Raw genomic sequence first — 24,506 nt, 5'->3', positions numbered from 1 at the left:
AAAATTCTCATCCTTGTTTACAAATCACTCCATGGCCTTGCCCCTCCCTATCTCTGTAATCTTTTTCAGCCTTTACAACCTCACGAGATGTCTGCACTCCTCAAATTCTGCCCTCTTGAACATCCCTCATTATAGCTGCTCAACCATTGGTGGCCGTGCCTTCAGCTATTTGGGCCCTGAGCTCTGGAACTCCCTCCCTAAACCTCTCCGCCTCTCTTTCCTCCTTTAAGACGCTCCTTAAAACCTACCTCTTTGACCGAGCTTTAAGTCATCTGCCTTCATTTCTTCTTTTGTGGTTCGGTGTCAAATTTATCGGTTTTGTTTTATAATACGCCTGTGAAGCGCCTTGGGACATTTTACTACGTCAAAGGCGCTATATAAATAAAAGTTATTATTTAAGTGAAATAAACTGTCAGCTGGAACACCTTCATTATCATTATCTTAAACCCTTCATTATCTTAAACACCTCAATGAGATTCCCCCCCCCCCTAGTCTACGCTGCTCCAAAGTACAGAGTCCCATCTCTTTTAGCCTATCTTGATAACCAATATGCTCCAGACTTGGAATGAGTCAGATGGCTGGATTGGTCAAGAGCTGGAGGCAAGTTGCTCACATGTTCAGAAAATGAGAGAGTGGCATCATCCCGATTGTCCCACCCAGAGCAGTAAACAAACATTCAAAGCAGTAAAAATATATCGACCGACTCTTGGTTCAATGTGGGGCAGGGGAAGGAGGGTAGAAGCTTAACTTAAAGAGCTGGACATGGACAGAATGAGTTCTGCAAAAAATGAATGCGGTAACTTGCTTTTATATAATGCCTTTCACACCCACAGGACAGCCTGCAGTGCTTGACAGCCAATTATTTTTGAACTGTTGTAATGTAGGAAACATGGCAGCCAATTTGCACACGGCTCCCAGAAACAGCAATCAAATAACGACCGGATAATCGGCCTCAGTGACGTTGGGTCACGGATATTGGTCGGGACACTGTAAATGGATTTACAAAGCTGAAGGGACTACACCTTTCCCATTCCTACTCCATACTCTTCCGATTTACGAGTGATTTAACCTTTATTGTTGTAAACAGAACGACTTTTACATGATCACCGTGGTAGGTTTGCAAATCAAAACCACAATCAAGATGTCAAATAAAATCAAAGGATGCAAAAATGATCCGCTGTAGCATTTATCTCGATGGCAAACCTGAGTGCTTTTGTAGACAAATATTGAATGTTTTTTAAAAAATCATCAGAATTAGTGAGATTATTAGTGCAGGTTGGAACGGATATTCCAAGACTCGCTTCCATCACAGTTTGGAGTAAGGCACATCTTTGGGCGACTTTTTTTCCATCGCAGCCTGAGCTGACTTCACAATGTCTTCCGACTGCAGCATCGACATGTTCCAGGTGGCCTGAAAGGAAAGAAGGGGACATTCTCGGTGAATCCTGCTCACTGTACACGATCCTGAGAGAGTACAGGGGATGGATAATGGCCACAGAGGTGTGTGAGGTGCAGTAATGTACCGATAGATTTATATAACTGAGGCAGAGATTTCAGGTGGCAATGTTAATTAGCAAGTAGAATTAGCGCAATGTTTCTTAAGTCATGGCGATGTGCAAACGCCACTGCAATCTTTCTTCTTCTTAGACAGTCCCCCAGAGTCGAGGATGACTTGCTTCCACACTAAAAATTAGTTCTAAGGTGACTGGTGCCAGGTCAAGAACTTAATTTTTAAGGAGAAGAAGATGCCTGTGCGTGAATTCTTTTAACATGGGGTGGCTGTTGCATACCAGCCACCACATGGGCTTGACACAGCAAGGTCTCGGTCCAATGACAAGGACATCCAAGACGATTGGAGACCAAGTTCTGCTGCATGGAGCTCGCTCGCATGCACACGCACACATACACACAGATTCCTGCTGACCCCCTCCCTCCCTGGTTCTAACAAAATAAATGCAACATCGTAAGTCAGAAGGTACTGACAAGTGGCTTGGTTCACCACCTGTTGCCTCCGCCAAAGAACATTTCACGACCAAGGTTACCTTGAAAAGGGAGAAGAAAATAGCCGGCTCCACTTTCGGTGACCATTTGAGAGCAGATGAGAGCCAGTGCATTGTGCCCCAGAACTGTTAGATGGTAATTACAGTGGGATATGGGGCAATGGCGGGTATATGGAGTTAGGTCACAGATCAGCCCTCTGCAATCTCTAATGGTGCGCGCACACACCAGTCGAGAGGGGACGTGAGGCATCACGTTGTTTCTGTTGCAAGACTGCCCACCGACTTGCCACATCAACCTCGCAGCGTGTGTTTCGTACTCACAATGTAATCCAGGCCCTCCTGAACAGAGTGGTCCCTAGAGTAGATCAGGTTCAACTTGGTCCCTTGCACTGCCACCGGGCTCTTGCTGGCTATCTCGGACGCCATCTCGAAGGCACCTTCCAACACGGCTTCTTTGTCCTGGAAGACTCGGCTTTGGGTGAGAGGAGAGAAAGGCAGCTCGTGATGTCAGCGCTCCTCGTGCTGGGCAAGGCTCAGCAGGTCATGTTAATTGTCCATTGCCCATTCTTCACGGGTCAGTGTGTGTTGACAGTCTATTGAACCATGCGGGGTGGGGGGGGGGGTGCGGGAGGGGGAGGTTGGGAGAAGAGGGCAAGTAAAGTCTAGTCTGGCATCAGTCTCACTTGGCATCCTTGCAGGTATTGCCAGGAGGGAGTCAATGGGTCGTGGGAATCTTCTCTCTGTTCCTGGGTTCACTGGGACCAAACATAATGGTCCACTGCCATTTTAATTGAGACGAGCTAACTCCGCACAAGTCTCGGGCTTTCCATCGCAGTATATCCTGGCCAATATTTATCCCTCAATCAACTTAACATAAAAAGACATTATCTGGGTCATTATCACATTGCTGTTTGTGGGAGCTTGCTGTGCGCAAAATTGGCTGCCGCGTTTCCCACATTACAACAGTGACCACACTCCAAAAGTACTTCTTGGCTGTAAAGCGCTTTGAGACGTTGGTGGTCGTGAAAGGCTATATATAAATCCAAGCCTTTTAGTATATTGAAGACTACTGCCATCGTCCACTCAATGTGTTGGGTTTTGATGGGGGAAGGCAGACCCTCCAATACTCTATCTCGAAGTTGCCAATCTTCATGTGCGTGCCCTGATGAACTATTTGGGCGTGTCTGGCATCACAGCGATGCCAGGGGTGTGGGGCCACTTGCAGCACAAATGAGCAATGGCACTCGCTGGAAGCGAAAGTTACATTTGCATTGGAGGCAGTTCAGAGAAGGTTCACGAGGCTAATTCCTGAGATGAGGGGGTTGTCTTATGAAGAAAAGTTGAGCAGGTTGGGCCATTACCCATTGGAGTTTAAGAAGAATGGTGACCTTATTGAAACTTATAAGATTCTGAAGGGGCTCGACAAGGTGGATGCAGAGAGGATGTTTCCCCTCGTGGGGGAATCTAAAACTAGGGGCATAGTTTCAGAATAAAACAGAGATGAAGAGGAATTTCTTCTCTCAGAGGTTTGTGACTCTTTGGAATTCTCTGCCCGAGAGAGCTTTGGAGACTGGGTCATTGAATATATTTAAGGTGGAGATGGACAGATTTCTGAGCGATAGGGGAGTCAAGGGTTATGGGGATAGCGCAGGAAAGTGTTGAGGCCAAGATCAGATCAGCCATGATCTTATTGAAAAACGGAGCAGGCTCGAGGGGCCGAATGGCCGACTCCTACTCCTATTTCTTATGTTACGGTTATATAACCAACCTATTCACTAACAGATGGGACAACAGGACTGTCGGTGTCTCCTAGTAATGACTTATTCCTGCGCTACATCCATAAACCACCCCTCGTTCACACGGGCTTCCGTCTTACTGAGCCGCGTGATATATTCAAGGCTGCTCTGGACTGCACATTAGATCCGATAGATAGATAGAACTTGCATTTATATAGCGACTTTCATGACCTCAGGATGTCCCAAAGTGCTTTACTGACAATAAGTTTCTTTTCAAGTGTAGTCACTGTTGTAATGTGGGAAACGCGACAACCAATTTGTGCACAGCACGATCCCACAAACAGCAATGTGATAATGACCAGATAATTTGTTTTACTGATGTTGATTGAGGGATAAATATTGGCCCCAGGACTCCCTTGCTCTTCTTCGGAATAGTGCCATGGGATCTTTTACATCCACCTGAGGGGGCAGACAGGGCCTCGGTTTAACGTCTGATCCGAAAGATGTCACCTCCGACAGTGCAGCACTCCCTCAGCACTGTACCGGGAGTGTCAGCCTAGATTTTGTGCTCAAGTCTCCGGAGTGGGACTTGAACCCACGACCTTTTGAGGCGAGAGCGCTGGCAGTGAGCCACAGCTGACGGTGAGGTGCATTAACTCTTGGAGGAGATAAGTGAGTCATAGGCTTCCATGCAACCTGGCTCAGCCCCTCTCCAGAGGACTGAGACGAGGAGGAATTTCATCACTCAGAGGGTGGTGAATCTCTGGAGGCTCAGTTGTTGGGTATATTCAGGACGGAGATCTCTAGATTTTTGGACCCTGAGGGAATCGAGGGATTGGGCAGGAAGGTGATGAGGTCAAAGATCAGCCATGATCTCCCTGAATGCCAGAGCTGGCTCGAGGGGCCGAATGGCCGACTCCTGCTCTCGTTTCTGATGCTCTTGTGTTAAGGGGAGGTTAACCCAGTGCCTGATCGAGCTCATGGCTCTGTCTGACCGGCGGATTTGAATAGTGGCCAGGAGCGGACTGGTCACCACGGCCGCGGTGAAGTGAAGCCGGCTGGCATCGTCAGCTCCTCAAACACAGCAGAGTGACCAGAAACACCGACTTCGCTCACACGGGGTTAGATGTGATATTAAACCAGCGGGATTACCTCACCAGGCCGCAGCTCAGTGCTTCATCTGCCATCATCTTCCTCGCTGTATAAACCAGCTCCCTCACCAGACTGCAAAACACAAACACAATATCGTGAAACCATTCCTAGTTTTTTTTTAATTGTTCGTTCCGGGCTGTGGGCGTCGCTGGCAAGGCCGGCATTTATTGCCCATCCCTAATTGCCCCTTGAGAAGGTGGTGGTGAGCTGCCTTCTTGAACCTGCTGCAGTCCGTGTGGTGAAGGTGCTCCCACAGTGCTGTTAGGGAGGGAGTTCCAGGACTTTGACCCAGCGACGATGAAGGAACGGATGATACATTTCCAAGTCAGGATGGTGTGTGACTGGGAGGGGAACGTGGAGGTGGTGGTGTTCCCATGCGCCTGCTGCCCTTGTCCTTCTAGGTGGTAGAGGTCGCGGGTTTGGGAGGTGCTGCCGAAGAAGTCTTGGCGAGTTGCTGCAGTGCATCTTGTAGATGGTGCACACTGCAGCCAGGGGGCGCCGGTGGTGGAGGGAGTGAATGTTGAAGGTGGTGGATGGGGTGTCAATCAAGCGGGCTGCTTTGTCCTGATGGTGTCGAGCATCTTGAGTGTTGTTGGAGCTGCACTCATCCAGTTTACCTTCATTCCTAATGCCCCACCCCCCACCCCATGCTGGGGCTGTATGCTGGTTAAAAGTAAATGTACCCAAAGTTTAAAATCCCGACTTTCCCCAACCTTCGATTATAACTCTGGGCGAATATAACCAGTGGATGTGGTGTATTTGGATTTCCAGAAGGCATGTGAAAAGGTGCCACATAAAAGGTTACTGCACAAGATAAAAGTTCAGGGGATTGGGGGTAATATATTAGCATGGATAGAGGATTGGCTAACTAACAGAAAACAGAGAGTCGGGATAAATGGGTAATTTTCCGGTTGGCAAACAGTGTGGTGATGCAGGGTTCGGTGCTGGGTCCTCAACTATTTACAATCTATATTAATGACTTGGATGAAGGGACCGAGTGTAATGTAGCAAAGATGATACAAAGATGGATGGGAAAGCAAATTGTGAGGAGGACACAAACAATCTGCAAAGGGATATAGACAGGCTAAGTGAGTGGGCAAAAATTTGGCAGATGGAGTATAATGTGGGAAAATATGAGGTTATCCACTTTGGCAGAAAAAATAGAAAAGAAAATTATAATTTAAATGGAGAAAAATGTGCAAAGTGCTGCAGTACAGAGGGGCCTGGGGGTCTTTGTGCATGAAACACAAACAGTTAGTGTGCAGGTACAGCAAGTCATCAGGAAGGCAAATGGAATGTTGGCCTTTATTGCAAAGGGGGAGACAGTATAAAAGCAGAGAAGTCTTGCTACAACTGTACAGGGTAGTGGTACAGTTTTGGTCTCCGTATTTACGAAAGGATATACTTGCTTTGGAGGCTGTTCAGAGAAGGTTGATTCCGGAGATGAGGTGGTTGACTTATGAAGATAGGTTGAGTAGGTTGGGCCTCTACTCATTGGAGTTCAGAAGAATGAGAGGTGATCTTATCGAAACATATAAGATAATGAGGGGGCTCGACAAGGTGGATGCAGAGAGGATATTTCCACTGATGGGGGAAACTAAAACGAGGGGACATAGGGCTAGAATTTCTTATGGCTTACCGCCCGGTTTCTGGGCAGTATTGGCCATTGTAGGCGTTAATCAGGTAAGCCTGAGTTACGCCGGCGGTTTCGAGTCACCGCGAGGGAGCGGACCGCCGGCGTGCACCGACCCGAGATCGCCATGGCGCAATATTTCAGTCAGCGGTGACCCGTGGGAGAGTATGAAAAAAATCACACACGAGGATCAGCGGAGCTGGGCGGTAGGTGAGTAGCTCTTTAAGAAAAAGGTTTTTTACTAATTATTTTAAAAATCTGTTGTGGTTATTTAGTTTAAAAGGGTCTTGGGGATTTTTTTTTTTAGGTGATGTTTTTAGAAAAATGATTTATTGTTTTTCTGCTGCTAGGCCCAAACCGCAGCCTCGGGGTAAATTTTTATTGATTTTTTAAATTTATCGCTCATTTTGTTTAGGAACCGCCCAATCGACCCTAAATTGCACCATTACACTCCCTGTACAATGTTTGTTTGGTCTCTGCCTCTGTTTTGTGGCATTTCCCTTTAAGAGAGGAAACTTAAGAGAAAACTTTGTTGGGGAGACCTAAACTAGGGGCCATAAAGAAAGACTTGCATTTCTGAAGCGCCTTTCACAACCTCATAACGTCCCAAAGTGCTTTACAGCCAATGAAGTACTTTTTGAATTGTAGTCACTGTTGCAACATAGTAAATGCAGCAGCCAATTTTCATATAGCAAGCTCCCACAAACAGCAATGTGATAATGAGCAGATAATATGTATTTTTAGTGACGTTGATTGTGGGATAAATATTGGCCAGGACACCGGGGAGAACTCTCATGCTCTTCTTTGAAATTGTGCCGTGGGATCTTTTACATCCACCTGAGGGGGCAGTCGGGGCCTCGGTTTAACGTCTCATCTGAAAGTCGGCAACTCTGACAGTGCAGCGCGCCCTCAGTACTGCACTGGGAGTGTCAGCCTGGAATGTTGTACTCAAGTCTCTGGGGTGGGACTTGAACCCACGGTCTTCTGACCCCGAGGCGAGAGTGCTGCCCACTGAGCCACAGCTGACACCTGCCTTAAATACAAGACAGTCACTCTTAAATCCAATCGGGATTCATGAGAGACGACTTTACCCTGAGAGTGCTGACAATGTAGAACTTGCTACCACAGGAAGTGATTAAGGTGAATATTGTAGATGCACGTAAGAAGACGTTGGATAAATACATGGAGGAAAAAGGAATAGATGGATATGCAGATAGGGTTAGATGAAGAGAGTTGTGAGGAGGCTTGTGTGGCACAGACCAGTTGGGCCGAATAGCCTATTTCTGTGCTATAAATACTATCCAATGCTTTCCTGCAAATAAACATGGTTCAGTTTATTAAAAAAAACACACAAAGCGAATCAATTGCATCTTTTTGGTTCTGAGGGGAGCTGATAAGTGGCACAGGGAAGGATAGCAGCAGGACATGAGTGAGATACGGCAAGGGGGCAGAGAATGAAACAAGGGAACAAGGATGGTCGGTGAGTGAAGTTCGGCAGGAATCAGCAACAGGCGGGCGACTGCGATATCGGCAGGAGCGCGGGTACACAGTGTAAGATTATGAGGGGGCTCGACAAGGTGGATGCAGAGAGGATGTTTCCACCGATGGGGGAGACTAGAACTAGGGGGGGCATGATCTTAGAATAAGGGGCCGTCCATTTAAAACTGAGATGAGGAGAAATTTCTTCTCTCAGAGGGTTGTAAATCTGTGGAATGCGCTGCCCCAGAGAGCTGTGGAGGCCGGGACATTGAATACATTTAAGACAGAGATAGACAGTTTTTTAAACGATAAGGGGGCGGGCGGGGAAGTGGACCCGAGCCCATGATCAGATCAGCCATGATCGTATTAAGTGGCGGAGCAGGCTCGGGGGGCCGTATGACCTACTCCTGCTCCTAATGCTTATGTTCTTGTGTAACAGAAGCTGAGACAGGACCTCACAGATTGCTTCTATCGCCGGCCTCGCTGATGATAAAACATTACCTGGCGTTTCCTATAACTTTGGGCAATCGCTGCAAAGTACCCACATCCGCTGCCATTCCGATATCCACCTCCTGGACGGAATGGAAAGGATATGTTAAAATCTGTACCGATCCATTCAGCAGACAACAGACAGGCTGAATCTTAAACAACAGCTCACAGCAAATGCGGAGCAGGAATTGGTCACAAAAAACTGATCAACGCGAAAGACTTGCATTTATACAACGCCTTTCACAACCCCAGGCACTTTACAGCCAATAAAGTACTTTGTGAAGTGTAGCCACCATTGTAATGTAGGAAATGCAGCAACCAATTTATGCACAGCCAGCCCCCACAAACAGCAATGAGAAGATAATGTTTTTTTTTGTGAAGTTGCATGAGGGTCACAGGAAAAAACATTCCTGCTCTTCTTCGAATAGTATCATGGGATCTTTTACATCCACCTGAGAGAGCAGGTGAGACCTCAGTTTAACGTCTCATCTGAAAGACAGCAGCTCCGACAGTGCGGCGCTCCCTCAGCACTGCAGTGGGAGTGTCAGCCGAGATTGATGTGCTCAAGCCTCTGGAGTGGGTCTTGAACCCACAACCTTCTGACTCAGAGGCAAGTGTGCTACCAACGGTTGATTTAGTAGATTTTCAATAAGGTATTTGAAAGAGTGTAGTCACTGTTGTAATGTGGAAAACGCGGCAGACAATTTGCGCGCAGCAAGCTCCCACGAACAGCAATACGATAATGACCAGATAATCTGTTTTAGTTATGTGGACTGAGGGATAAATATTGGCCCAGGACACCGGGGATAACTCCCCCGCTCTTCTTCAAAATAGTGCCGAGGGATCTTTTACGTCCATCTGTGAGAGCAGACAGGGCCTCCGAAAGACGGCACCGCAGACAAAGAGTGCAGCACTCCCTCAGCACTGCACGTGTCAGCCTGGATTTTTGTGCTCAAGTCTCTGGAGTGGGACTCGAACCGAATCCGACTCAGAGGCGAGAGAGCTACACACTTAGCCACAGCTGGCCGTGGGTTCAAGTCCCACTCCAGAGACTTTAGCACATAATCGAGGCTGACACGCCAATGCTGAGGGAGTGCTGCACTGCCGGAGGTGCTGTCTTTCGATGAGATGTTAAACCAAGTCTTCCATCTCTCGGTCAGTGCATGCGGTGAAACAACAACAACTGGTAGTTATCTAGTGCCTTCAACGTAGTAAAACGTCGCAAGGCACTTCACAGGAGCGTTATCTGACAAAATTTTATACCAAGTCACATAAGGAGATATTCGGGCAGAAGGGTAGGTTTTAAGGAGCATCTTAAAGAGGAAAGACAGGTAGAGAGGCAGAGAGGTTTAGGGAGGGAATTCCAGAGCTTCGGGCCAAGGCACCTGAAGGCACAGCCACCAATCGTGGAGCGATTCAAATCAGGGATGCTCAAGAGGCCAAGATTGGAGAAGCACAGAGATATCGCGGGGGGTTGTGGGGCTGGAGGAGATTACAGAGATAGGGAGCGGCGAGGCCATGGAGGGATTTGAAAACAAGGATGAGAATTTTGAAATCAAGGCGTTGGTTAACCAGAAGCCAATGTAGGTCAGCGAGCAGAAAGGTAACTATTAATGCCCCGTCTCTTAGTCCGTGTGTGTGATGTAACTATAAATGCCCCGTCTCTCAGTCCCTGTGTGTGGTGTAACTATAAATGCCCTGTCTCTCAGTCCCTGTGTGTGGTGTCACTATAAATGCCCCGTCTCTCAATCCCTGTGTGTGGTGTAACTATAAATGCCCCGTCTCTCAGTCCCTGTGTGTGATGTAACTATAAATGCCCCGTCTCTCAGTCCCTGTGTGTGGTGTAACTATAAATGCCCCGTCTCGCAATCCCTGTGTGGTGTAACTATAAATGCCCCGTCTCTCAGTCCCTGTGTGTGGTGTAACTATAAATGCCCTGTCTCTCAGTCTGTGTGTGTGATGTAACTATAAATGCCCCGTCTCTCAGTCCCTGTGTGGTGTAACTATAAATGCCCCGTCTCTCAGTCCCTGTGTGTGGTGTAACTATAAATGCCCCGTCTCTCAGTTCCTGTGTGTGATGTAACTATAAATGCCCCGTCTCTCATACCCTGTGTGGTGTAACTATAAATGCCCCGTCTCTCAGTCCATGTGTGTGGTGCAACTATAAATGCCCCGTCTCTCAGTCCGTGTGTGTGATGTAACTATAAATGCCCCGTCTCTCAGTCCGTATGTGTGGTGTAACTATAAATGCCCCGTCTCTCAGTCCGTGTGTGTGGTGTAACTATAAATGCCCCGTCTCTCAGTCCGTGTGTGTGATGTAACTATAAATGCCCCATCTCTCAGTCCCTGTGTGTGATGTAACTATAAATGCCCCGTCTCTTAGTCCGTGTGTGTGATGTAACTATAAATGCCCTGTCTCTCAGTCCCTGTGTGTGATGTAACTATAAATGCCCACTCTCTCAGTCCCCGTGTGTGGTGTAACTATAAATGCCCCATCTCTCAGTCCCTGTGTGGTGTAACTATAAATGCCCCGTCTCTCAGTCCCTGTGTGGTGTAACTATAAATGCCCCGTCTCTCAGTCCCTGTGTGTGGTGTAACTATAAATGCCCTGTCTCTCAGTCCCTGTGTGGTGTAACTATAAATGTCCTGTCTCTCATTCCCTGTGTGTGATGTAACTATAAATGCCCCGTCTCTCAGTCCGTGTGTGTGATGTAACTATAAATGCCCCGTCTCTCAGTCCGTGTGCGTGATGTAACTATAAATGCCCCGTCTCTCAGTCCCTGTGTGTGGTGTAACTATAAATGCCCTGTCTCTCAGTCCCTGTGTGATGTAACTATAAATGCCTTTCTCTCAGTCCCTGTGTGTGGTGTAACTATAAATGCCCCGTCTCTCAGTCCCTGTGTGTGATGTAACTATAAATGCCCTTTCTCTCAGTCCCTGTGTGGTGTAACTATAAATGCCCTGTCTCTCAGTCCCTGTGTGTGATGTAACTATAAATGCCCCGTCTCTCAGTCCCTGTGTGTGATGTAACTATAAATGCCCCGTCTCTCAGTCCCTGTGTGTGATGTAACTATAAATGCCCCATCTCTCAGTCTGTGTGTGTGATGTAACTATAAATGCCCCGTCTCTCAGTCCGTGTGTGTGTGATGTAACTATAAATGCCCCATCTCTCAGTCCCTGTGTGTGGTGTAACTAAAAATGCCCCATCTCTCAGTCCCTGTGTGATGTAACTATAAATGCCCCGTCTCTCAGTCCCTGTGTGTGATGTAACTATAAATGCCCCGTATCTCAGTCCGTGTGTGTGGTATAACGATAAATGCCCTGTCTCTCAGTCCCTGTGTGTGGTGTAACTATAAATGCCCCATCTCTCAGTCCCTGTGTGTGGTGTAACTATAAATGTCCCGTCTCTCAGTCCCTGTGTGTGGTGTAACTATAAATGCCCCATCTCTCAGTCTGTGTGTGTGATGTAACTATAAATGCCCCATCTCTCAGTCCCTGTGTGGTGTAACTATAAATGTCCCGTCTCTCAGTCCCTGTGTGTGGTATAACTATAAATGCCCTGTCTCTCAGTCCCTGTGTGTGGTGTAACTAAAAATGCCCCATCTCTCAGTCCCTGTGTGATGTAACTATAAATGCCCCATCTCTCAGTCCGTGTGTGTGATGTAACTATAAATGCCCCGTATCTCAGTCCGTGTGTGTGGTATAACGATAAATGCCCTGTCTCTCAGTCCCTGTGTGTGGTGTAACTATAAATACCCCGTATCTCAGTCCCTGTGTGTGATGTAACTATAAATGCCCCGTCTCTCAGTCCGTGTGTGTGGTGTAACTATAAATGCCCCGTATCTCAGTCCCTGTGTGTGATGTAACTATAAATGCCCCGTATCTCAGTCCCTGTGTGTGATGTAACTATAAATGCCCCGTCTCTCAGTCCGTGTGTGTGGTGTAACTATAAATGCCCCGTCTCTCAGTCCGTGTGTGTGGTGTAACTATAAATGCCCCGTCTCTCAGTCCGTGTGTGTGGTGCAACTATAAATGCCTGCCATCCCAGGTTCCGCATCACAGAGCACTTGTTGAGAAAGGAATTCATTGAACAGAAACTCTCACCTTCACCTGGAACCAGGCGTCCTGTGAGCACAGGCGGATGTCACAGGCTGTAATCAAATCCACACCTACAAGGGAAAGAGCACCTTCAGTTCTCTCCTCCTGAATACCATGTGTGTGGTGATTTGAGCAGGTACTTGAACCCGTGCCGATTGTGTGGTGATTTGTCTAAAACGCCCTTTCACTGCCAGGCCTTGTGGTGTGACATTCTGCCCGCCCTGCACTTTATTCTCCTCGGTAAGACAGGAGAAGGTGGCCACACAAGACACACCGAGCTAACTGGGCCAACAAGCTCCCTTGAGATTAGTGCAAAATGACGCAGCCAGACTCGGCCTAACGGGCGAGGCAGAGATCAACCAATTGGCCGCTCTAACCCAGATCACGCTCGGTCTACATTGGGGCGAGGTGCCCTTTCACAACCCGAGACTGCTTCCAGCGGGAGTGCCAAGGGAGAGGAAGCCGCCTCCTCAATGTAAGCAGGCTCATTGATGCCAAGCTATCGTGTTTTCTATCCTCCTCCTTCCCCCCGCCCATCCAAGATGGCAGGTGGCCCAAACCGAAAGCCAATGGGGTTGGGGGGGGGGTGGGGGGCGATGGAGGAACAGGCGGCTCCAAGGGGAGATGCTTCTTCGACAGCATCTCCCAAACCCACCCTCTCCACCACGTGACAGAACAAGGCAGCAAGTGCATGCGAACACAACCACCTCCCGGTCACACACCCTGATTCATACAGCACCTTTCACCTCTGGATAGCCCAAAGCACTTTACAGCCAATGAAGAACTCGTTGAAGTGAACTCACTGTTGTAATGTGGGAAACGTGGCGAACAATTTGTGCACAGCAAGCTCCCACAAACAGCAATGTGATAATGACATGATAATCTGTTTTTTGGTGATGTTGATTGAGGGATAAATATTGGCCCCAGGACACCGGCGATAACTCCCCCTGCTCTTCTTCAAAATAATGCCATGGCGTCTTTTACATCCACTTGAGAGAGCAGACAGGGCCTCGGTTTAACGTCTCATCTAAAAGACAGCACCTCTGACAGTGCAGCACTCCCTCAGCACTGCACTGGGAGTGTCAGCCTGGATTTGTGTGCTCAAGTCCCTGGAGTGGGACTTGAACCCACGACCTTCTGATTCAGAGGCGAATGTGCTGCCCACTGAGCCACGGTTGTATCTGTGTCTTCACCACACGGACTGCAGGGGTTTGAGAAGAAGGCCCGCCACCTTCTCAGGGGCAACAAGTGATGGGCAATAAATGCTGGCCTTGCCAGCGTCGGCCACATGCCGAGAATGAAAATAAAAAGATGATACCCAGCTGGAGAATGGGAGCAGCAGCATTGGTAATCTGACACCTGAGCCAGGGATAGTCTGCAGTAACCCCTGGTAGTGCTGATGAGGGGGTTCCAAGCATATCAAGACGCCCACTTACTCCCCCATAGAAAGGCTGTGTATAGTACATGTTGGCATGGAAACACGCAAGGTAATGCGATGGGGAATTTACCCTCTGTAGTCTAAATGGTTACTCGCTGGATTATTAAAATGAATCAAGCACTCACCTCCTCCAATGCAAGCGCTGTGAACTGCTGCAATAACTGGCTTAGGGCACTGGAACAGAACGAAAAACAAAAGACTTGCATTTATATAGTGCCTCTGACAACCAATTTTTGATGTTGTAATGTAGGAAACGCAGCTGCCAATTTGCGCACAGCAAACTCCCGCAAACATCAATGACCAGATAATCTGTTTTTGTTATGTTGATCGAGGGATAAATATTGGCCAGGACACCGGGGAGAGAGACTTGGGAACGAGAGGCTGCTCTTCTTTGAAATAGTGCCATAGATATTTTACGTCCACCTGAGAGAGCAGACGGGGCCTCAGTTTAACGTCTCATCCAAAAGACAGCAACTCCGACAGTGCAGCGCTCCCTCAGCACTGGGAGTATCAGCCTAGATTTTTGTGCTCAAGACCCTGGAGTGGGACTTGAATCCACAACTTTCTGACTCAAGAGGCGAGAGTGCTGCCCACTTAGCCAGGGCTGGGTTCGAAGAGCTCAAAGCAAAACTACACTCAGTAGGCACCAAAAGTGCAGACGTTTACACATTGATGAAAGGGGCCACTTACTGGAGTTTCTGGCATACAAGCTAGAATTCCTGAGTCCGGAGAGTAGTTGGGCGTGACTCCGGTGGCCAGGGTGCAACTGTGGCTGGTCACTGGGACAGTGCTGACTGGCACTGACCTGGGAGAGTGTCCCCAGTCTGTGTTCTCAGGCCGGGAATGCTGCACGGGCCGGGGAACACAAAGTGATCTGATAATAGGAGAGATTTAGAAATACATCACTCCGACAACGCAACATTGTGCTGCACAGGCAGCTTGGCCATTTTTGTGTTGGGCCTGTTGACAACTATTTATAACCCAGTGGTTTGTTGCGCTTTAAGAGTCAACCGCATGACAAGGGACTGAAGTTACATGGAGCCAGACCGGGAAGGGGCATCGGATTCTCTTTCCCGAAGGACATTCGTGAACTAGTTGGAGTTTTCCATTCAGTTTCACGACTTGCCCCGGCGGAATTTGATGCTTCCCAGCATCACTTGCACCGTTAATGAATGAGTTGTTCTTTGAACAGGAACATCACTGGAGCAAAATATTTCATTTCACATTACCCTTTTGGGGAGGGGGAGGATGGGGGGGTTCCGGCGTGGGGAAGAAGGATGTGTGAATGAGACTGCGGTGGGGGCGCGTATGTGAGGGCCTGTATGTGCGTGTGATGCACACTGGCTTACGACAGCTGGTGCAGCTCATGAAATCCAACGCCACTATTGTCGACATAGTAAGGAAGGACATTAGCCTGGATGATGTGGAATCTGTATGGGTGGAGCTGCGGAATACCAAAGGGCAGAAAACGCTAGTGGAAGTTGTGTACAGACCACCAAACGGTAGTAGTGAGGTTGGGGACAGCATCAAACAAGAAATTAGGGATGCGTGCAATAAAGGTACAGCAGTTATCACGGGCGACTTTAATCTACATATAGATTGGGCTAACCAAACTGGCAGCAATACGATGGAGGAGGATTCCTGGAGTGTATTAAGGATGGTTTTCTGGACCAATATGTCGAGGAACCAAGTAGAGGGTTGGCCATCCTAGACTGGGTGATGTGTAATGAGAAAGGACTAATTCGCGATCTTGTTGTGCGAGGTCCCTTGGGGAAGAGTGACCACAATATGGTAGAATTCCTTATTAAGATGGAGAGTGACACAGTTAATTCAGAGACTAGGGTCCTGAACTTAAGGAAAGGTAACTTCGATGGTATGAGACGTGAATTGGCTAGAATAGACTGGCAAATGATACTTAAAGGGTTGACGGTGGATAGGCAATGGCAAACATTTAAAGATCACATGGATGAACTTCAACAATTGTACATTCCTGTCTGGTGTAAAAATAAAATGGGGAAGGTGGCTCAACCGTGACTAACAAGGGAAATTAAGGATAGTGTTAAATCCAAGGAAGAGGCATATAAATTGGCCAGAAAAAGCAGCAAACCTGAGGACTGGGAGAAATTTAGAATTCAGCAGAGGAGGACAAAGGGTTTAATTAGGAGGAGGGAAAGAGAGTATGAGAGGAAGCTTGCCAGGAACATAAAAACTGACTGCAAAAGCTTCTATAGATATGTGAAGAGAAAAAGATTAGTGAAGACAAACGTAGGTTCTTTGCAGTCAGATTCAGGTGAATTTATAATGGGGAACAAAGAAATGGCAGAAATGGTTGAACAAATACTTTGATTCTGTCTTCATGAAGGAAGACACAAATAACCTTCCGGAAGTACTAGGGGACCGAGGGTCTAGTGAGGAGGAGGAACTAAAGGATATCCTTATTAGGCGGGAAATTGCGTTAGGGAAATTGATAGGATTGAAGACCGATAAATCCTCGGGGCCTGATAGTCTGCATCCCAGAGTACTTAAGGAAGTGGCCCTAGAAATAGTGGATGCATTGGTGATCATTTTCTAACAGTCTATCGACTCCGGATCAGTTCCTATGGACTGGAGGGTAGCTAATGTAACACCACTTTTTAAAAAAGGAGGGAGAAAGAAAACAGGTAATTATAGACCAGTTAGCCTGACATCAGTAGTGGGGAAAATGTTGGAATCAATGATTAAAAATGGAATAACAGCGCATTTGGAAAGCAGTGACAGGATCGGTCCAAGTCAACATGGATTTATGAAAGGGAAATCATGCTTGACGAATCTTCTGGAATTTTTTAAGCATGTAACTGGTAGAGTAGATAAGGGAGAACTAGTGGATGTAGTGTATTTGGACTTTCAAAAGGATTTTGACAAGGTCCCACACAAGAGATTGGTGTGCAAGATTAAAGCACATGATATTGGGGGTAATGTACTGACGTAGATAAAGAACTGGTTGGCAGACAGGAAGCAGAGAGTCCTTTTCAGAGTGGCAGGCAGTGACTAGTGGGGTGCCGCAGGGCTCAGTGCTGGGACCCCAGCTCTTTACAATATACATTAATGATTTAGATGAAGGAATTGAGTGCAATATCTGCAAGTTTGCAGATGACACTAAACTGGGTGGCGGTGTGAGCTGTGAGGAGGATGCTAAGAGGCTGCAAGGTGACTTGGACAGGGGTTAGGTGATTATACTGCATCTGCCATGCATTTGCCCAATGTGGATAAATGTGAGGTTATCCACTTTGGGGGCAAAAACACGAAGGCAGAATATTATCTGAATGGCGGCAGATTAGGAAAAGGGGAGATGCAACGAGACCTGGGTGTCATGGTACATCAGTTATTGAAAGTTGGCTTATAGGTACAGCAGGTGGTTAAGAAGGCAAATGGTATGTTGGCCTTCATAGCTAGGGGTTTTGAGTAGAGGAGCAGGGAGGTCTTACTGTAGTTGTACAGGGCCTTGGTGAGGCCCCACCTGGAATATTGTGTTCAGTTTTGGTCTCCTAATCTGAGGAAGGACGTTCTTGTTATTGAGGGAGTGCAACGAAGGTTCACCAGACTGATTCCCGAGATGGCTGGACTGACATATGAGGAAAGACTGGATTGACTGGGCCTTTATTCACTGGAGTTTAGAAGGATGAGGGGATCTCATAGAAACATATAAAATCCTGACGGGACTGGACAGGTTAGATACAGAAAGAATGTTCCCGATGTTGGGGAAGTCCAGAACCAGGGGACACAGTCTAAGGATAAGGGGTAAGCCATTTAGGACCGAGATGAGGAGAAACTGCTTCACCCAGAGTTGTTAACCTGTGGAATTCCCCACCGCAGAGAGTTGTTGAGGCCAGTTCACTGAATATATTCAAGAGGGAGTTAGATGTGATCCATACGGCTAAAGGGATCAAGGGTATGGAGAGAAAGCAGGAAAGGGGTACTGAGGTGAATGATCAGCCATGATCTTATTGAATGGTGGTGCAGGCTCGAAAGGCCGAATGGCCTACTCCTGCACCTATTTTCTATGTTTCTATGACATGTGGCGTTTTCACAAAGGCCGCAATAATTTCAGTAATCCTGCCAATGTTATGGGTGGATTTCATCAGCCCAATTACCATTGCTGCACCGTGACTCCCCGTCAGTGAGTGTGAACAGTCAGTGAGTGTGAACAGTCAGTGAGTGTGAACAGTGACTCACTGACAGTGAGTGTGAACAGTCAGTGAGTGTGAATATTTACTCACTGACAGGGAGTATAAATCAGGAAGGTTCTTTATTTAATGACAGTCGCAGTTCCTACCTTCTCTATCACACTGAAGCTCTCCTGGTATTGGCGGATGGTATTCCGCATGTGCCAAGCCCTTCTGGCCGTATCGTCCTCTTTGGGCTGCAATACATCCCCGGCCATGTCCATCAGGTCAATCCCTGCACAACATCACGACAATTACTGATGCGATCCAGCTGCAGGATATTAACCAGTCATCTCCTTGTTTCAACCACATGTAGGGCCTTCACCCCACATCCCAATCCTTAGCTCCCTCCACCACTTCACTCCCAGTGCAGTACTGAGGGAGTGCTGCACTGTCGGAGGGGCAGTACTGAGGGAGTGCCGCACTGTCGGAGGGGCAGTACTGAGGGAGTGCCGCACTGTCGGAAGGGCAGTACTGAGGGAGTGCCGCACTGTCGGAAAGGCAGTGCTGAGGGAGCGCCGCACTGTCGGAGGGGCAGTACTGAGGGAATGCGGCACTGTCGGAGGGGCAGTACTGAGGGAGTGCTGCACTGTCGGAGGGGCAGTACTGAGGGAGTGCTGCACTGTCGGAGGGGCAGTACTGTGGGAATGCGGCACTGTCGGAGGGGCAGTACTGAGGGAGTGCTGCACTGTCGGAGGGGCAGTACTGTGGGAATGCGGCACTGTCGGAGGGGCAGTACTGAGGGAGTGCTGCACTGTCGGAGGGGCAGTACTGTGGGAATGCGGCACTGTCGGAGGGGCAGTACTGAGGAAGCGCTGCACTGTCGGAGGGGCAGTCCTGAGGGAGCGCTGCACTGTCGGAGGGGCAGTACTGAGGGAGCGCCGCACTGTCGGAGGGACAGTACTGAGGGAGCGCCGCACTGTCGGAGGGGCAGTACTGAGGGAGTGCGGCACTGTCAGAGGGGCAGTACTGAGGGAGCGCCGCACTGTCGGAGGGGCAGTACTGAGGGAGCGCTGCACTGTCGGAGGGGCAGTACTGAGGGAGTGCCGCACTGTCGGAGGGGCAGTACTGAGGGAGTGCCGCACTGTCGGAGGGGCAGTACTGAGGGAGTGCCGCACTGTCGGAGGGGCAGTACTGAGGGAGTGCCGCACTGTCGGAGGGGCAGTACTGAGGGAGCGTCGCACTGTCGGAGGGGCAGTACTGCGGGAGTGCTGCACTGTCGGAGTTGCAGTACTGAGGAAGCGCTGCACTGTCGGAGGGGCAGTACTGAGGGAGTGCTGCACTGTCGGAGAGGCAGTACTGAGGGAGTGCGGCACTGTCGGAGGGGCAGTACTGAGGGAGCGCCGCACTGTCGGAGGGGCAGTACTGAGGGAGCGCCGCACTGTCGGAGGGGCAGTACTGAGAGAGTGCGGCACTGTCGGAGGGGCAGTACTGAGGGAGCGCCGCACTGTCGGAGGGGCAGTACTGAGGGAGTGCGGCACTGTCAGCGGGGCAGTACTGAGGGAGCGCCGCACTGTCGGAGGGGCAGTACTGAGGAATGAGACGTTAAACCGAGGCCCTGTCTGCTCGCTTAGGTGGACGGAAAAGATCCCATGGCACCATTTCAAAGAAGAGCAGGGGAGTCCTGGGGTCAATATTTATCCCTCAGCCGACAGCACTAAACCAGATTTTCTGGTCAGTTATTTCATTGCTGTTTTGGGAGCTTGCTGTACATCACAACAGTGACTGCATTTCATCGGCTGTAAAGCGCTTTGTGACATTGAGATTGTGAGAGGCGCTATATAAATGCAAGTTCTTTTTATAATTGCCCCTCTTCAAATATTGCCATGGAATCTTTCAGATCCAACCTTGGTTTAACCTCTCATGCCTCAGTTACTGGAACTCCAGCAGACTGCGCTGTTTTGACTCCATGACCCTTGAACTCAGAGAGAATGCTACCAGCTGAGCCAAGCTGACATCTGGGCGTTGCGAGCTAAACCCAAAAATGATTTGGGGGCTGAAAACCTCACCAAATAAAGGTCACTGATATATAATCAGATCAAAACTCTTGCATCCAAATTATCCCCAAATCCACTCTGTACTTCAATAAAGAGACTGACTGTTTTTTTATTCATTCTTGGGATGTGGGCGTCGCTGGCAAGGCCGGCATTTATTGCCCATCCCTAATCGCCCTCGAGGAGGTGGTGGTGAGCTACCTTCTTGAACCACTGCAGTCCGTGTGGTGAAGGTGCTCCCACAGTCCCATAGGGGTTTGGTGGAACTGCAAGGCTGTTTCCGAGGGCAGTTAAGAGTCAACCACATGGCTGTGGGTCTGGAGTCAGATATAGGCCCAGACCGGGTAAGGATGGCAGATTTCCTTCCCTCAAGGACATTAGTGAACCAGATGGGTTTTTACAACATTTTCACGGTCACCATTACTGATACAGGTTGAGTGTCCGAAATCCGGGAACCTCGGGACCGAGGCCGTTCCGGATATTTCCGGATTTTGGAACGTCTTTGCCTGGGCCGAGGTTGGTGGGGTCTGGCAGCCGAGGTAAGGGGGAGGTCGGAGGGCTGGGGGAGGCCGGGGCAAAGTCAGGCCACCGAGGCGGAGGGAGTCCGGGTTTCAGAACATTTTCCGGTTTCCAGACGACCCCGCCGCGGATCGGCCCGGTGTCCGGATTCCGGAACATTCCAAATTTTGGAACTCCGGATTTCGGACGCTCAACCTGTACTAGCTTTTTATTCCAGCTTTTTATTTAATTAAGTGAATTGAAATTCCCCGGTGGGATTCGAACTCGCCTCTCTGGAGCTTTAGTCCAGCGCTCTGGATTGCTAGGCCTGTGACATAACCGCTACACCACTGTTCCCTCAATGTGTACTCAATGCACAAAACTGAGCTGCAAGGGGTGAGGGAATCTGGACTCGTAAAGAAAATCTATGGGCGGCCACATCACAACTCCAGCTCCACAAAACCTAAACCCCTTATTGAGATGTGAAAGGGACAGGTCTTTTCATGTTTGAATCTTTAAAAGTTCCGGTCACAGCATGTGATCAATTCACATCAATTAATTAAATAGTTTCCTGCATCGCAGATTAGCGGGGCACTAAAAGTGACTGAATTAGATAGAATTACAGAGAAATTAAAGACTTGCATTTATATAGCGACTTTCACGACCTCCGGATGTCCCAATACACTTTATAGCCAATGAAGTACTTTTTGGAGTGTAGTAATGTGGAAAACGCGGCAGTCAATTTGCGCACAGCAAGCTCCCACAAACAGCAATGTGATAATGACCCAGAGAATCTGTTTTAGTGATGTTGATTGAGGGATAAATATTGGCCCCAGGACACCGGGGATAACTCCACTGCTCTTCTTCGAAATAGTGCCATGGGATCTTTTTCATCCACCCGAGAGAGCAGACGGGGCCTCGGTTTACCGTCTCATCCGAAAGACGGCACCTCCGACAGTGCGGCACTCGCTCAGCACGGCACTGGATTTTTGTGCTCAAGTCCCTGGAGTGGGACTTGAACCCACAACCTTCTGACTCAGAGGCGAGAGTGCTGCCCACTGAGCCACAGCTGACACGTAATTACAACACAGAGACAGCCCATTCGGCCCATCTAGTCCGTGCTGGCCAGTAGCACTTGCCTTCTCAAATCCCCTTCCTACTCAAACTGGGGGCTTCATTACGATAGTTATGGTGTGTGATGTGACAATGCCAATAATAAATTTGCATTTTCATACGCACACAACCCTTACCGGTTCCATGTGCTTTCTGCAGCTTTTGAAGTCACATTTACCTGCAGTAAACATTTTCCCAGCTCCTGATACAACAACAGCTCTATAGTCACTGTCCTGGGCTATTCTGTTAAAGCACTCCACCATCTCTCTGTTGGAGAAAGACAGTGCTGTTACTGTTGTACTGAACCCCACTTGAACCCACCAAAGTCTCAATAAATCTGACTCACTAATTTAGCCTGCATGCATTGGTCTGGCAATGCGTTAGTTCCTACCTCCGGAGGAGGGTGATTGGATTGTGAGGGGCATCCCGTTCAACTCCAGAAACCTGACCTCAGCCAATGTGGGGCTGCTACAATCAGTCTGAGTTTCCCAGGAACAGCCAGGGCTCCCTATTCTGGTTCTGATCTGTTACCTCCAGACTTGACGATTCCAATGCTCTCCTGGCTGGCCACCTTACACGTGCCATACATTTGAGCTGATCCAAAACTCTTCTGCCCATATCCTAACTCGAATCACACTCACCCATTCCCCCACCCTGTGCTCGCTGAGCGACATTGGCTCCCGGTCCGACCACGCCTCAATTAAAAAAATTCTCATCCTTGTTTTCAAATTCCTCCATGGCCCCCTTGCGCCTTCCTTACCTCTGTAATCTCCTTCTGCCCTACACCAATTCTGGCACCTTGTGCATCCCTGATTATAATCGCTCCACCATTAGCGGCCGTGCCTTCAGCTGCCTGGGACCTAAGTTCTGAAATTTCCTCACTGCCCCTCTCTCTCCGACTTTAAGACGCTCCTTAAAACCTCATATCAAGCTTTTAGTCACCTGTCCTAATTTCTCCTTATGTGGCAGTCCTGTGAAGCACCTTGGGATGTCTCACTACGTTAAAGGCGCTATATAAATGCGTGTTGTTTGAACAACAAGCTGTCCAATTCTGGCATTCCATACACAGAGGTTTCAGGAATTGGCAGCACCATCACAACACAGCCCTTACCCCCCCCCCCCCTCCCATGGAGGCTTAGTGTGGGAGAGTGTTATATGTCTGCGCCATTGGGCCATCCCTTCCAGCCAGGGGCCTGGGCAGGAATCAATCCGATCTTTCCCCTCCCTCAAGGCTGATTGTCACGGTGGTACTGCCGCCCAGGGTGGGAGCAGGTGAGTCTGCACAGGCGGAGGGTCAACGCTATAGCCTTCGGGTCTGCACAGAATCAGAGAAATTTACAGCACAGGAGGAGGCCATTCGGCCCATCGTGTCCGCACCGGCCGACAAAGAGCTACCCAGCCTAATCCCACTTTCCAGCTCTTGGTCCGTAGCCCTGCAGGTTACGGCACTTCAAGTGCACATCCAAGCACTTTTAAAATATGGTGAGGGTTTCTGTCTCAACCACTCTTTCAGGCAGTGAGTTCCGCCCCAGACCCCCACTGGGTGAAGAAATTTCCCCTCAAATCCCCTCTAAACCTCCTACCAATTACTTTAGATCTATGCCCCCTGGCTGTTGACCCCTCTGCCAAGGGAAACAGGTCCGTCCTATCCACTCTATCCAGGCCCCTCATAATTTTATACACCTCAATTAGGTCTCCCCTCAGCCTCCTCTGTTCCAAAGAAAACAACCCCAGCCTATCCAATCTTTCCTCATAGCTAAAATTCTTCAGTCCAGGCAACAACCTCGTAAATCTCCTCTGTACCCTCTCCAGTGGGATCACATCTTTCCTGTAATGTGGTGATCAGAACTGCACGCAGTACTCCAGCTGTGGCCTAACCAGTGTTTTATACAGTTCAAGCATAATCTCCCTGCTCTTGTATTCAATGCCGTGACTAATAAAGGCAAGTATTCCGTATACACCTTCTAAACCACCTTATCCATCTGGTCTGCTACCTTCAGGGATCTATGGACCTGCACTCCAAGGTCCCTTTGTTCCTCTACACTTCTCAGTGTCCTACCATTTAATGCGTATTTCCTTGCCTCCCCAAATGCATTACCTCACATTTCTCCAGATTAAATTCCATTTGCCACTGTTCTGCCCACCTGACCAGTTCATTGATATCTTCCTGCAGTCTACAGCTTTCTTGTTCATTATCAACCACACAGCCAATGTATCATCTGCAAACTTCTTAATCATACCCCCTACATTCAAGTCTAAATCATTGATATTTGCCACAAAAAGCAAGGGACCCAGTACTGAGCCCTGCAGAATCCCACTGGAAACAGCCTTCCAGTCACAAAAAACACCTATCAAGCATTACCTTATGCTTCCTGCCTCTGAGCCAATTTTGGATCCAACTTGCCACTTTGCCTTGATCCCATGGACTTTTACTTTCGTGACTAGTCTGCCATGTGGGACCTCATAAAAAGCCATGCTGAAACCCATGTAAAACTATCATCGACCCTCCTTGTTACCTCCTCAAAAAATTCAAAGCAAGTTAGTCAGACACAATCTTCCCTTAAAAAATCCATGCTGACTGTCCCTGATTAATCCATGTCTTTCTAAATGAAGATTTATCCTGTCCCACAGGATTTTCTCCAATAATTTCCCCACCACCGAGGTTAGGCTGATT

At 48.6% G+C, this 24,506-nt stretch overlaps 1 protein-coding gene across 3 annotated transcripts in view; it reads right to left on the bottom strand.

The window, feature by feature from the left end:
- Positions 1-1,052: 1,052 nt before the first annotated feature.
- The window catches only part of ech1 (enoyl CoA hydratase 1, peroxisomal), a 29,235-nt gene continuing 5,781 nt past the window's right edge, over positions 1,053-24,506 (bottom strand). For all 3 annotated transcript variants that reach the window (XM_070867859.1, XM_070867861.1, XM_070867860.1), the window contains exons 3-10: positions 22,011-22,099; positions 18,338-18,462; positions 14,151-14,199; positions 12,594-12,658; positions 8,502-8,572; positions 4,889-4,960; positions 2,322-2,472; positions 1,053-1,411 (exon numbers count right to left, since the gene is read on the bottom strand). In XM_070867859.1, coding sequence (XP_070723960.1) covers positions 1,307-1,411; positions 2,322-2,472; positions 4,889-4,960; positions 8,502-8,572; positions 12,594-12,658; positions 14,151-14,199; positions 18,338-18,462; positions 22,011-22,099 — 727 coding nt within the window. In that variant the 3' untranslated portion in view covers positions 1,053-1,306. The remainder of the gene's footprint in view (positions 1,412-2,321; positions 2,473-4,888; positions 4,961-8,501; positions 8,573-12,593; positions 12,659-14,150; positions 14,200-18,337; positions 18,463-22,010; positions 22,100-24,506) is intronic.

Source organism: Pristiophorus japonicus, chromosome 26 (assembly GCF_044704955.1).
Source record: "Pristiophorus japonicus isolate sPriJap1 chromosome 26, sPriJap1.hap1, whole genome shotgun sequence".
Classification (NCBI taxonomy): Eukaryota; Metazoa; Chordata; class Chondrichthyes; family Pristiophoridae; genus Pristiophorus; species Pristiophorus japonicus.
The sequence above is the reverse complement of the archived record's forward strand: the minus strand, read 5'-3'. Positions and strand labels throughout refer to the sequence as shown.